The sequence below is a fragment of the Capronia epimyces genome (genome assembly GCF_000585565.1).
Source record: "Capronia epimyces CBS 606.96 chromosome Unknown aczIQ-supercont1.6, whole genome shotgun sequence".
Taxonomy (NCBI): domain Eukaryota; kingdom Fungi; phylum Ascomycota; class Eurotiomycetes; order Chaetothyriales; family Herpotrichiellaceae; genus Capronia; species Capronia epimyces.
In genome coordinates, this window is record NW_006912909.1 from 723,454 (window position 1) to 737,599 (window position 14,146).

The 14,146-nt window shown below is 52.0% G+C and overlaps 6 protein-coding genes across 6 annotated transcripts; 3 read left to right on the top strand and 3 right to left on the bottom strand.

Moving 5' to 3' along the window:
• Window positions 1-753: 753 nt before the first annotated feature.
• A1O3_07135 (methylated-DNA-protein-cysteine methyltransferase like protein) lies at window positions 754-1,200 on the bottom strand (the record flags this gene model as incomplete). Its single annotated transcript, XM_007737247.1, has 1 exon — window positions 754-1,200. One exon carries the CDS (start codon window positions 1,198-1,200, stop codon window positions 754-756), a length of 447 nt encoding a protein of 148 aa, XP_007735437.1.
• Window positions 1,201-1,546: 346 nt separating this feature from the next.
• Window positions 1,547-2,973, top strand: A1O3_07136 (uncharacterized protein; the record flags this gene model as incomplete). The annotated part of the gene is made up of 3 exons (XM_007737248.1): window positions 1,547-1,658; window positions 1,712-2,612; window positions 2,661-2,973. The coding sequence occupies 3 exons, from the start codon at window positions 1,547-1,549 to the stop codon at window positions 2,971-2,973; spliced, it is 1,326 nt and encodes a 441-aa protein (XP_007735438.1).
• Window positions 2,974-3,774: 801 nt separating this feature from the next.
• On the top strand, window positions 3,775-4,368 carry A1O3_07137 (acetyltransferase; the record flags this gene model as incomplete). The annotated part of the gene is made up of 1 exon (XM_007737249.1): window positions 3,775-4,368. The coding sequence occupies one exon, from the start codon at window positions 3,775-3,777 to the stop codon at window positions 4,366-4,368; it is 594 nt and encodes a 197-aa protein (XP_007735439.1).
• Window positions 4,369-5,085: 717 nt separating this feature from the next.
• On the bottom strand, window positions 5,086-5,841 carry A1O3_07138 (synaptobrevin like ykt6; the record flags this gene model as incomplete). Its single annotated transcript, XM_007737250.1, has 3 exons — window positions 5,086-5,578; window positions 5,659-5,741; window positions 5,821-5,841. The coding sequence occupies 3 exons, from the start codon at window positions 5,839-5,841 to the stop codon at window positions 5,086-5,088; spliced, it is 597 nt and encodes a 198-aa protein (XP_007735440.1).
• Window positions 5,842-6,374: 533 nt separating this feature from the next.
• On the top strand, window positions 6,375-12,479 carry A1O3_07139 (uncharacterized protein; the record flags this gene model as incomplete). The annotated part of the gene is made up of 1 exon (XM_007737251.1): window positions 6,375-12,479. The coding sequence occupies one exon, from the start codon at window positions 6,375-6,377 to the stop codon at window positions 12,477-12,479; it is 6,105 nt and encodes a 2,034-aa protein (XP_007735441.1).
• A 443-nt stretch (window positions 12,480-12,922) lies between these two features.
• On the bottom strand, window positions 12,923-13,693 carry A1O3_07140 (uncharacterized protein; the record flags this gene model as incomplete). The annotated part of the gene is made up of 2 exons (XM_007737252.1): window positions 12,923-13,311; window positions 13,480-13,693. 2 exons carry the CDS (start codon window positions 13,691-13,693, stop codon window positions 12,923-12,925), a joined length of 603 nt encoding a protein of 200 aa, XP_007735442.1.
• Between the last annotated feature and the right edge of the window lie 453 nt (window positions 13,694-14,146).

Consider the following 14,146-nt stretch of genomic DNA (forward strand, 5'->3'; position numbering starts at 1 on the left):
GAGGCCTCGGCAGCTGAGACAGCGCGACAGCTATCCGTATGTACCGTGTAGACTTGGTGGTAGTAGTACCTACATGTACGCAACCTACAGTAGCAAGGTAGAGAACAGGATTTCCAGCCTCTGGTTGCTCATCTCTGGGGTCTCTATGCTATTAGGTGCTATGTAAAGAACATGACCTCATCTTCCGGCTCGTTGTTGCCTGTGCCGCATTCAGCCACTTTGCTGAACCATCAGACACCAACATCATCCGACGCATGTACGTATCGCCTACCCACGGAGTCATCGTCAGAGCCCAGCTGTGCCTCAAATCATCCTTGACCCCCTCCGGTGACGGTGCGGTCATCAAACCGTTCCCAGTTTCATGACTTTAGCCAGCCTCATCAAGATGGCGGCACCCCTGTATCTACCGTCTCCATGACGTCCTGGGTACTTGCATCCCTCATCTTGCCTGAATGCTTGTTCCATCACTGTGACTCAAGATCTGCCGTGATCTCTTGGACCGACTTTCGTTCGAAGTTCTGGATGAGAATGACTCAAGTCTAACCAGCCCAGATCCCTCGCTCGAGTTCCGGTCAGGCGGACCATCCGTGCACTCGATTCCCGGTGATACCAACCTTGGATAGTAGACTTGTAGTTTGCTAGTGAGTAATCTATAACTCCCGAGTAGCCAACGGAGTGACCCAAAGATACACCCCCGTACTTTGTAGAGAAGAGGTCATTTGAAGCTGCCATCCACCACAGTAAGGTTCCAGTTCAGCCCCCTTCTATCCCATCCTCATCGTCGCTGATCTCACTCTCTTCCCCAGGAAGCTGTTGCGGAAACCAGCCATACTTTCCAAAATCGATGCTCATCTCTTCAATTCCCCTGGCGTTATTCACTTCCACTCCTTCTGCTCGTAGTCTCTCGGCTTGTCGGTTTGCTGCAGCCCCATCATCCCCTCGTGGACTGATTCCACCTTTGGAATTGACCACCCTCTGCCACGGCACATTCTGATCGTGGAAAAAGAATCTGTCGGGGTTTGCAGGATCGAAGGCAGGCAGGTGCTTTAGACATACCCCAACCTGACGGGCTCGTCGTGGGAAACCGAGCAAATAGGCGAGGTGGCCGTAGCTGGTACATTTACCAGGGGGGATCTGTTGGACTGCAGAGTAGACTGCTTGAAACCACCATTGTGCCTCTTCCGACTGCTCCCGAGGCATGTGAAACTGCGGGGTGTTGGAATGCACACGTTGGTTGAGGAAGCAGATGTACAGAGTAAGGAGGGAAGACGATCGGGGACCAGATACGAGTCGGATGGATGAGCCATGGAAATCAAATCCGAAAACCTGGGGCTCTTTGCTGCTGTTAGTACCACGGTAGTGGCAGCCTGTTGCTGGTTGGGCAGTGCGGCGAACTCCTGTCAAAAGTGCATTGTTTATTTTCCCCTTGGCGGGTGATGCTGCACTACACTGGCCTCTAGGATCCCTCCAGGTTCACCTCGCGAGCCCGGCATGTCATCGTGAACCTTTTGTTTGTTTACCAGCGTTCGGTCCTTCTTCTTCCAACATGGCATTTCGCGGTACAGAGAGTCCCATGGACTTTGAATGGCAAGGTTATGGGCCCATGGATCCCAGCTCTCCCTTTCATAAACACATCATGGATGCTCAAGCAAAGAAGCGTACGTCTCCCATCGGCCCCAGCGTTTAAAGCTGTCTGTTCTAACCCACGCAGGTACTCACAGCGAGTTTGACTCCCCGAAGAAGACCGCCGTTCCTGCCTTGCGCGAGCCTAATAACCAACCATTCTTCTTTTCAAACCCTCCCGCATCCCCGTCTCAACCATCCCCGTTCCGCGCATCCTCGTTTACCACTCCACGCAAGCCGTTCGATATAGACTTCTCTTCCGGCCCAGAAAACTCTTCGCCACTCGAGCAGACAGACAACGACGAGACTCCGGACGCCAAACCTATTCCGATCGAGTTCAAGAGTAGTCCCCGGAAGACAGAAAACAAGAGAAGCTCGTTATTTGGGCTGTACGGCAGATTCGTTGCGAGCCCAGGCCGAGGAGAGATCCGAAAACCTCACAGTGATGCCATTGCTCGACGCATACACAAGAAACGCCGGCGGGCACAGAAGTTTGATAAACAGTTGATGTTGGGCAGAGTCGACCAGACCGACGACAGCGAAGACGACGCTCCTCCAAGTCCATCTAAGCCGAAGACACCCAAAGTTGAAGAAGTGGGCTGGATTACGGGTCTGTTTACGTTTATCCACACATATCCTGACGCGCCTTCGATCATTGCAAAGTATCTGCAGGTCTTTTTCAACGCCGCCATTCTTGGGGGCTGTCTATACATGTTCTGGTCATTTTATGCAACCATTCGGGCAGATGTGGATCGTGCCAGTGACGATGCAATGGCTGAAGTGCTCGCCGAGATGGCAACCTGTTCGAAGAACTACGTCGAGAATCGGTGTGGCGCCGATACCCGACTGCCAGCCCTCGAGACCATCTGCAGCAACTGGGAGCTATGTATGAACCGGGATCCAAGCGCAGTGAAGCGAGCAAGATTGAGTGCCCACACTTTCGCAGAGATTTTCAATAGTTTCGTGGAGCCGATCAGCTTGAAGACTATGTAAGTACAGACCATGTTCCAATCGAGGAGGAGGCTAACTTCTTGCAGGATCTTCACCATCACTTTGGTAGTGGTCGGGCTGATTGTCAACAACGCCACATTTACGCTATACCGACGACAACAAGAGCAGCAAAATACAGGCATGTACCGACCGCCTTCAGGCTCATATATGCATCCTGGACCCCATAATGGACAGATGAGCCAATTTGCTTTGTCTCCGGGAACACCATACGGTCAGCATTATGTGGGCTGGCATCCAGATCAGGGGTTTGGCGGCCAGCAGCAACTAGAGTATCAGCGGAGTCCAAGCAAGGAGCATCGCGCGCGAAGTCGGAGTCCGGAGAAAAAGGCTTTTGCATAATGAATGAGGGAGAGGTTGACGATGGCGTTCATGGTTGGGGGTGGGATAAAAAGTGGCGGCTGACTTGGAGGGTGTCACAAGTCTTGTATATGTGAAGCAGAAACTCTGGATGGGTGTCCTGGTCATTGTCGAGTGCCGGGGGCCTGAGATGATGTCGAGGCCCTAAACTCGTCAGATTTGACGCCTTGGTCCACAACGAATACTACTCTCTACAGCAAAAGTCAATGTTTATCGCGCCGTGCATACTCACAGCAATAAACAGGCAATATCAATCCAACGCCAAACAGCTATGTTGGTGCAATTTGGGCTGTATATACCGTACATCTGCTGTACTTGATAGAATGATTATGGAATCTGGTGTTCCAAACTTTGATAACCCGCTCGCGTTCTCTAGTACTGTACGCACTATGCTGTAAACAGGCCTATTAACTACCTAAGATGTCTATATAACATAGTACTGGCGACCTCTAGCAACCTCTTCGATATGAAGTACGCGATCCTTACATATAGTCTTCTTTTGGAGTTGTTTGAGACCTATTTGACCTTTGCGCCCTTTGACCTTTGCGCCCACTTAGTGCTCGGATTGCACGGACACCCAAAGCCGTTTCACCGACTCAACTTTCATTTTTCGTCTTGAAACGACAAGCCCTGAACCCGCCCATTCAACACCGGACATTTAAAGCCCACCAGAGAATCAGATACTGAGTGCCACTAGTCTGCCTACATTAGACAGCACTCCTTGGAACGGCTTGAGATCGAGTCTACTTATTTTTGAGCTTTCTTTTTCTTTTGCTCCCAGACATGGCCGAAATCCAAACCCGGACCTACACCATCCGCTACGCTCGGCAATCCGACGTCCCTGTGATCCTGCAACTCATCCAGGAACTAGCGGAGTACGAGAAGTCACTGCACGAGGTCGGGGCGACCGAGGAGTCTCTGCGCGCGACTCTGTCCTTTCCAGAACCGTCACGCCCCAGCGGGTTCACCGAGGGCTTTGCGAAGACGTTGCTTATCTCGCCTCGAAGCAGCGCCAGCGCCGGCGGCAGTGATGGCGACAGTGCCGAGCAACAACCAGAAGTGGCCGGCATGGCGCTCTTCTTCCACAACTACAGCACCTGGACAGCCGCGCCGGGGATCTACCTCGAGGATCTGTTCGTCCGGCCGCAATACCGTGGCACGGGGTTCGGCACGGCGCTCATCCAGGCCCTGGCGCGCGAGTGTCTGAGACTGGGCTGCAAACGGCTAGACTGGAGTGTGTTGAAGTGGAACACGCCTAGCATTGAGTTTTATACGGGCGAGAGTATCGGCGCCACCAGGATGGAGGAGTGGGTGGGCATGAGGGTCGATACCGAAAACTTGCCCAGGTTGGCCGCCAAAGGGGAAAGGGCGAAATAATGCACAGAGGACCGCCAGAGACGACGGGATTGTCTAATTAGGGAGGGGAGTGCCCATATAGATACGGAGTACAGTACACTAGAACATAGGGGAATGAAGGGAGAGCCTTAAACCTGTAGGTTATTGTGTCACTACGCCTGTGCAAGACTTCCATACTGCATACCCGGTCACAACCGTATCTTGTGGAGTTCAGTAGAGGGCGGCATGTCTATAGAAGGGGAGAGAGCGCGAGAGCGCGAGTCTGAGGCATAGATTTGTCGACGGGTTTTGTCATGCTTGTGTTGGAGCATGGACGTGGACAAAGGCACGGAAGAAAAGATCTCAGTAGGTGCTTCTGCGTGCTGGGAGCTGGTGAGGCAACTTGCAATGCAAAACATGACTGATCGGACCGGGATATACAATTTAATTGCCAAAAACAACAATGTTCTTCTCTCTCGTGAACTAAACGCCCCAACGCCTGCTGTTGCTTCATACATCCTCGAGTCCGACAAGCACTGGCAAACACTTGCTCTCGAAGGCAATCAATGAGCATCCGCTGCTCTAGATCAAGAGTTCGTTGGAGTCGATCTCGGATCGAAACACTGTCCCTTCACGGGTCCACATCAGTGTCAAGCCGTTCTCATATCTAGCCTCACTTGGCCGCCGGCAGAACAACACACCGAGAAGTCTCTTTTCGAACACTCGCATTACCACAGAGCGTACCGCTTGACGACTTACTCACATAACCACACAGCACGAGTTCTGCTTTTTGGCCTGCTGATAAAACATCTTGCTCTGCGCGCTCAACCCGTCACTCTTTGCCACTAAGCTGTCGAGCTTCTCACCACGCTCCAGCACACTCTCGATGGTCTTGTGCAGCACAATCTTGGTCTCGTCCAACTCTCGCTGCACTTTCATGATGCTATCCGCCTGGTGTGGATCCTGATACTTGGCTAGATAGTCCTTGAGCTGGGGAAACGGCCGGCTTTTGACACTGGGGCTGGCGTAACTAGACCGCGGGTTCTGCGACGTGAAGTCGTCGACGATCTTGGATAGCAGCTGGTGCGCCACGAGTGCTGGATATTCGGCGTCGCTGATGATGATGCCCGTCACGCCCTGGCTCGACCCGTACGCGTGGAATGTGTATGACCTCTCTTCAATGTCCTGGCGCACGCCCGGACGGGTGCGTTCAGCCACGGTCTTTGCGAACATCGTCATGAACTCGCCGTAGCTATGGTAGGAAAAGCGTTAGGGTTCTGGAAAAAAGCGGCAGCGGCAGAAGCCGTGTCAGAGGTTCTGGTGCAGACACACCTGTCTCGAGTAAAGCGGGAAAAGGAGGACAAGTCTCGTTCGACGGCCAGCTCTTCGGCGGGAACAGGGTCATTTCGAAGGATCTGTACAATTATCTCGTGTCAGCCTGATAGTGCACTCGACATAGACACCCTGTGGTAGCACAAAGTCTCTCTTGCTTACTCCGATATAGTAGATCTTCATGATAGCGGTGTGGGGTTTATGGACTGGAGGGAAGTGGTGGTGAGGGAGAAGAGATCAGTCTGTCGACGGATGAAGGTCGGGGCCCTAGGAATTCTTTGTCTGCTTCTGGAACAGGGAGATTGTCAAGAGGATCGAGAAAGGCCAGGTGGTTGTTGAATGGGACGGAAGGTGAACGGTAGTGCCTAGCAGTTGGTGGCAGCAATGATACCGTAGAATGCACGTCACCTGCACAAGTCAGAGTCGGAGAAGTCTAGAGCCTGAGCTAACACCTAAAACCCTAAAGCCCTCTCTATCTTTTGCGGCCTCCAGCCTCCAGCCTCCAGCCTCCAAGGAAAGACGATTCCCAATCATATTTCCCGCTCTCTTTCTGCCTGCCCCAGGCGTTGTACTCGAGTCATCAGTCGAGTTTCACCGCTCCCGCAACGCACCTTAGCCACGCCGCATCTACCGTCGTTCTACGACCGAGGCTGCGATTTATCTCTGGACGAGAGCAGCTGGTCCGCGTGGATTGGTCCAATCGTGAAACCCTCAGCATGGTGGAAACAGCTTTCCAATCCGAGGCACAATGGCTGTCTCAAATGGCCGCCATGAGAGAGGCCATCGCGGAGTTGAAGTTGCCTCCGTTCAACGATGCCTCGCAGCTGTACGGAGCCGACCTTGACCTGGACCAAGAGTTGAGCGACGACATCGATGATGATATTTGGGATGTCGAAAGCTCACTGGCCGAAAGTCCTCCCAGCGACATCTTTGATGAGACCGCCAATGGGTTCAAAATCCCGGATGCTGTTGACGGCGTCTTTGACAGTTCCTGGCTGCGGAGCAGATGTGATGCCTTTGCACGCGCAAGGTCTGGCCTTGATGCTTCTGATCTCGAACAGCAAATCATAGCTCTCCTCGCTTCAGACAGCTCCGACGACGAGTTGCAAATGTCACTCGCCGAGATTGTTGGCTACGATGCTCTCGACTTTGTCATCGAGCTCATCTCACATCGCAGAGCCATCTTGACTGCACCCACTTCTTCCACCCGTCAAACAGATGGACTCTTTGGACAGCTGGAGACTCGTCAACAACGGGAAGCCTCCCTGAGACGTCAAGATCATGAGCATAAACATACTTCTCTTGCTCCTGCTTACGACCGCAGTGAACGAAAATACCCCCACGTCTACAAGTCTGACACAGCCGCTTCTGGAAACATGCTCGATGTCTCTGGGAAGCGATACGGCTTACCCATGGGCAGCACCAGGAACGATTACCCCAAGTATGAGGAATTCAGTATACCTGCCTCAAAGGTTGGTTCGCTGGCTGCAGGCCAGAAACTAGTGAACATTGCCGAAATGGACGCGCTTTGTCAACGTACGTTCAAGGGATACAAGAGTCTCAACCGCATGCAGAGCCTGCTGTATCAAGTTGCATACACAACCTCGGAAAACATGTTGATCTGCGCCCCAACGGGCGCCGGTAAGACAGATGCTGCCATGCTCACAATCTTGCAGGCAATCTCTAAGAATGTCGTCCCAAATCCTCTTGAAGAGCCCACTGCCACTGACTTCACCGTCATGGCTGATGATTTCAAAATTGTATATGTCGCCCCGATGAAAGCTCTTGCAGCCGAGGTGACGGAAAAGTTGGGGAAACGTTTGGCATGGCTGGGGATCCAAGTACGAGAGTTGACAGGCGATATGCAACTCACTAAGCGCGAGATTGCTGCCACCCAGATCATTGTTACTACGCCCGAGAAGTGGGATGTTGTCACTCGAAAGAGTACGGGCGACACGGAACTTGTACAGAAGGTCCGACTTCTCATTATCGATGAAGTACATATGCTCCACGACGATCGGGGTGCTGTCATTGAGTCACTGGTGGCCCGGACCGAAAGACAGGTCGAAAGCACCCAGTCGATGATTAGGATTGTCGGTCTGTCCGCCACCCTCCCAAACTATGTCGATGTTGCAAAGTTTCTCAAGGTCAACCTCAATGCCGGGCTGTTCTACTTCGACGCCTCTTTTCGACCTGTTCCACTCGAGCAACATTTCATCGGTGTCAAAGGCAAAGTTGGAAGTAAAACTCAAAGAGAGAACCTTGACCATGTGACTTTCGAAAAGATTAAAGAAGTCTTGAAACAAGACAAGCAGATCATGGTCTTCGTCCACTCGAGAAAAGATACTGTCTTGACTGCTCGAACACTGTACAGCATGGCGGTCGATGATGGGTGTGTGGAGCTCTTCGTCCCCAGTCCGGACAGTCCGGCGTATTCGAAAGCCATGACAGACTTGAAGATGACACGCGGCCGTGAGCTTCGTGACATCGTACCCAAAGGGTTTGGTTGCCACAATGCCGGCATGGCACGTACTGATAGGAATTTCGTGGAAAGAATCTTCTCCGATGGTGCTATTAGAGTCCTCTGCTGCACTGCAACTCTGGCATGGGGCGTCAACCTTCCTGCTGCGGCAGTCATCATCAAAGGAACCCAGATTTATAGTGCTGAAGCTGGGAAGTTTGTTGATCTGGGCATTCTGGACGTGCTGCAGATTTTCGGTCGAGCAGGTCGGCCTCAGTTCCAGGACAGCGGTATTGGCTACATCTGCACTACCCAGGACAAGTTGCAGCATTACTTGTCCGCGGTCACCCAGCAAAGGCCTATAGAGTCGAGGTTTTCCCAAAAGTTGGTCGACAATCTCAACGCCGAAATCAGTCTGGGAACAGTAACATCGGTGCAAGAAGGCGTCACCTGGTTGGGCTACTCGTATCTCTTTGTTCGCATGAGACAAAAACCCGAGGCCTACGGGATCGACTGGAATGAGTATCAAGACGACCCTCAGCTTTTTCAACGTCGACGCAAACTCATTGTCGACGCCGCTAGAATTCTGCATCGAAGTCAGATGATCATTTTTAACGAACGCACCGATGAACTTAGGGCTAAAGACGTGGGCCGAATCGCCAGTCAATTCTACGTGCTTCAAAACAGCATTGAGATCTTCAATACCATGATGCGACCGCATGCGAGTGAGGCGGACGTGTTGAAGATGATCAGCATGAGTGGCGAGTTTGACAATATCCAGTCCAGAGAGAACGAAGCCCAGGAACTACATCGGTTGCGTCAAGAAGCTGTGGCGTGCGAGGTTGAGGAGAGAAGAGATACGCCGCAGAGCTCAAAGGACGAGAAAGAGAAGAGAGTGATCGAGAATCATGCTAAAACCAATATCCTGCTCCAGTCACATATCTCTAGAGCGAAGCTCGAGGATTTCGCTCTGGCCTCAGATTTGGCATATGTCGCGCAGAATTCTGCCAGGATATGTCGCGCCTTGTTCATGATTGCTCTCAACCGCGGCTGGGGCTACCAATGTCAGGTGCTGCTCTCAATGTGTAAAGCTATCGAGAAGCAGATTTGGCCTTTCCAACACCCCTTCCATCAATTCGATTTGCCTCTTTCAGTGCTCAAGAACTTGGACGAGAAAGCACCGTCCTCCAACATTGAATCTCTACGAGAGATGGAGCCCGCAGAGATTGGCAACCTTGTCCACAACCATAAGATGGGCAACACCATATCAAAGCTGCTCGATAACTTCCCGACCCTGTCTGTCGAGGCTGAAATAGCCCCGCTCAACAGGGACGTGCTCCGAATGAGGCTGTACCTCTACCCAGAGTTTGTCTGGAATGATCGTCATCATGGCACCTCCGAATCGTACTGGGTTTGGGTCGAAAACTCGGAGACTGCAGAAATCTATCATCATGAGTACTTCATCCTCAGTCGCAGGAAGATGCACGACGACCACGAGCTCAACTTTACAATACCTCTGGCCGACCCACTACCCTCACAGATCTATGTTCGAGTCATATCCGACCGATGGCTAGGTGCAGAAACCGTCCAACCGGTCTCCTTTCAACATCTTATTCGTCCAGACACGGAGAGCGTCTACACTGACTTGCTCGACTTGCAGCCACTTCCTATCACTGCCCTGAAGAACCCTCAGCTTGAGGAACTGTATGGCCAACGTTTCCAGTTCTTCAACCCGATGCAGACCCAGATCTTCCACACCCTCTATAACACTTCAAATAATGTGCTCTTAGGCTCCCCTACAGGCTCAGGCAAGACTGTGGCCGCCGAGCTTGCAATGTGGTGGGCATTCCGTGAAAACCCTGGAAGCAAAGTGGTCTATATTGCCCCTATGAAAGCCTTGGTCCGCGAGAGAGTCCAAGACTGGCGCAAGCGACTGGCGCTACCGTTGGGCCTGAAGCTCGTTGAGCTGACTGGTGATAATACTCCAGATACTAGGACCATCCGGGATGCTGATATCATCATCACCACCCCGGAAAAGTGGGATGGCATTTCCCGATCGTGGCAAACCAGATCCTACGTTCGACAGGTTTCACTGGTGATTATTGATGAAATCCACCTTCTGGGTGGCGACCGTGGACCAATTCTCGAAATCATCGTCTCTCGAATGAATTATATTGCAACCCAAGCAGAGACTGGCTCCATCCGGCTGGTTGGAATGTCCACCGCGTGCGCCAATGCCACTGACTTGGCCAACTGGTTGGGGGTGAAGCCAGGAAACAACCAGGGTCTCTTCAATTTCCGTCACAGTGTTCGCCCGGTCCCGTTGGAAATATATATTGATGGTTTCCCAGAACAGCGGGGTTTCTGTCCTCTGATGCAGAGCATGAATCGACCGACATATCTGGCCATCAAGAACCACAGTCCAGACAAGCCTGTCATTGTCTTTGTGGCGTCCAGAAGACAGACACGTTTGACCGCCAAAGATTTAATCAACTATTGTGGGATGGAGGAAGATCCGCGGAGGTTCTTGCATTTCGATTCGGAGGATGACTTCCAACATACGCTCGCCGCGGTCAAAGATGCGGCTCTCAAAGAAGCATTGAGCTTTGGCATAGGTCTGCATCATGCCGGGTTAGTTGAATCTGACCGGACATTGGCCGAACAATTATTTGCGGCGAACAAAATTCAGATACTTGTTGCTACCTCGACGCTGGCTTGGGGAGTTAATCTTCCCGCTCATCTCGTCGTTGTCAAGGGCACCCAATACTTTGATGCAAAGATTGAGGGTTACAAGGACATGGATCTCACTGATGTGCTCCAAATGCTCGGACGAGCCGGTAGGCCACAGTTCGACACGTCAGGTATTGCTCGTATATTCACGCAAGATTCCAAGAAGGCATTCTACAAACACTTCCTGCATACAGGTTTCCCGGTGGAAAGTTCTCTTCACAAAGTCCTGGACAACCATCTGGGAGCCGAGGTGTCTGCCGGCGTCATCACCACCAAACAAGACGCTCTGGACTATTTGACTTGGACATTCTTCTTCCGCCGTCTTCATAAGAATCCAACCTACTACGGTCTGGAGATCTCGGAGGAGGAGCACAAAGATAATCAGACGCTAGCGAGACAGCAAGCTGCAGATTACATGGTTTCCATGGTCGACAAGTCGCTGGATGACCTTGCTGAGAGTGATTGTGTTCTTGTCCACAGCAACGGCGACGTTGATAGCACGCCGTTTGGCAAAATCATGTCCTACTACTATCTCAGCCATTTGACGATTCGCACATTCTTGTCTAGGGCTCGCAAAGTCCCGAGCACCACCTTTGCGGACGCACTGGCATGGATCAGCCTTGCTACCGAGTTCGACGACCTCCCCGTTCGACACAATGAAGACCTCATCAACGCCGAATTGGCGAAGAACCTTCCCCTCGACACCCTCGGTCTGCTGGACGGCTTACCTATGTGGGACCCTCATGTCAAAGCCTTCCTTCTCATCCAAGCGTTCATGTCTCGAGTTGAACTCCCCATCAGCGACTACGTTGGCGACCAGATCTCTGTCTTGGACCAAGGCATCCGTATCATTCAAGCCGGCATCGATGTCATGACAGAACTCAACAAGTTCGATGCTGTCGTCCAGATGATACGGTTGCTTCAATGCATCAAAAGCGCCCGTTGGCCCGAAGATTACCCTCTCAGCATCCTACCAGGCGTTTCTGAAATCTTGGACCCCAAGCTTGACGGGAAAGTGCCCAAAGACCTCAACACCACGGCAGTACTGGCCAGTAGACATGGGACAAAGACAATTGAGGGGCTGATGAATACATTGGGAATCAGAATTCCAAATGTCCGCGCGCAGTTCGGCAAAGCTGCTAATGCACTGCCTGATATCACTTTGACTTCCAACGGGAATACGGAGCTCTTACAGTTGACGATGAAGCGTGGTAACCGACTTCTCGACGCCGAGGCCAGGATTTACGCGCCTAAGTTCCCCAAGCCGCAGACGGAGGGGTATCTTGCTCTTGTTCTTCCTACCGGGCGACAGGGTGATATCCTAGCGTTGAAGAGGGCGAACTGGGCGACAATGAAGAACAAACAAGGGGCTCGTCAGAACAGGGCTGTGGAGGTTAGCAACATCAAGCTGAAGATTCCAGTCTCAGAAGCTGCAACTTATGATGGAAGGTCAAGCACAATCGGGGGAGAGGTCGAGGTGAATATTGTCGTCATGAGTGACGCCTATCCTGGGATGGAATGGCGATTGGACAGGGTCAAGGTGCCGATTGCGAAGCCTGAAAGCGTGGAGACGGTTGAGGTAGGAGTAGATGAGAGTCTGCAGAAGAAGAACCAGCAGCAGCAAGGATGATGAGAAAGGCCCGAGGGACGAGGAGGAACAAGGACAAGATGAAAAGAAGATAATTAACAAAGAGCTTCACACTTAGTTTCGAGTTTTCCATCTCATTGCATTTCATTTGTAGCAGAAGGAAGCCGCATGATATGTCTAGGTCCTGCAGGTGCTTGTGACCAGACAGGCTTTGCGTCCTCTTCCACTGCTGGATGCACTACCTCGCCGTGGGAGGCTGTGCATATACTGTATGTCTGCAGCTGACCTGTAGACCTCTGGCCCGTGTGCTATCCAAGAAGTTGTGTTTGCAGCTTCTCGCCCCAACCATCCTCATCTTAGGTCTGGCAGTGGCCCTCTGCAGACTGATTTTCAAATCCATTCTGCCCTCCGTCTCTCGTCTCCTGGATTCTGGCATCTCGGTGTCACATTGTTCTTCTGAATGTGATCTACGACCGCGTCTCATATCAGACTGTCTGGACGAGGTCCATCTCAACCTCGCAATCAACCTCACGCTCGCCATCGTCATTCATTTTCACATTCTCGGTCTCGTCGTCACCTCCATCTTCCCCTCGTTCCACTGCTCGTCTCTCAGAGTCCCAGTCCTGTTCGGCCATACCTTCAATCTCTGTGGCAAGCATGGTCTCGAGATCCTTGATCTCCACCTCGAGCCCTGTGACGGCCCGGTGAACGAGGATCTCAAAGTCGGTAAAAGTTGTGCAGCCTATGGCTCGGTAAGTGTCGAAGAGCTCGCGGTCGTTGGCGCGGCGGAGGTGGTGTCGTAAGCCGCTTGGGCCGAGCATGCGTTTGTTGAACAGGGCGTAGAGCCTGGTCGGGTTGTCCTGGACAGCGGCGGCTAATGAAGAAGGAAGGGATCTTGGTTAGCAAGGTCGAGAGGATGTAGAGGTCTGGGTCGACTGGGGTAGGTTGTGTGGTGTGATAAGCCAATAGATGATATATGTACATTAAGGAACAGGGGAGTGTGTTTCATGCATAGTGATCAAGGATTTCTGGTCTAACTCACAGTAGTTATCGACGAGGTTGAATTTGAGCGGTTGACCACGATAGAGGGCGTCAAGTTTTTGGACCATCGGAAAGACAACAATCAAGGCATGGCCGGCCATCTCGTTGACAGTCCGTTCGATGGACACACGATGTGACCTCCGGGCGCCTTTGTCGAGGGCCTTGAGTTGGCGGAGGGAGTGTTTGAGGCTGTCGAGACAATATTGGATGCCCATTTTGGCGAGTTTGGGACAAGGACAGATGGGTGATGAAGAGTAATAGTGTGTGGGATCAACAGCAGACTTTAAAGATGATGCTGAAGTGGAAAGTCTTGAGCAGGAGAAAGGAACAGGAAGATGTCGAGGAGAGGAAGGGAAAGGGAACGGGAAAATATTTATAGGGAGAAATCTCTTAGCTGGTACCAGTGGTTGTATTGTTTCTAGTCAAAGTCAAAAAGCACTGAAGCTTGAACACTGGCTGCGTGTTCTATCCAGGTATTGTGCAGTGATGCAAGATTGAATAGCCAAGGAGGCAGCCATTGTGCTAGGAACAGGGTGTCGGCAGAATAGCAGAATAGCAGAACAGCAGAATAGTGGCTGGCATGACAATAGACATCGAATGCATTCATGGGAAAACATGAATCGCAGGCGGCAGTGAACTGCGGGGGGAGGTTGACTCGGGCGCGATTC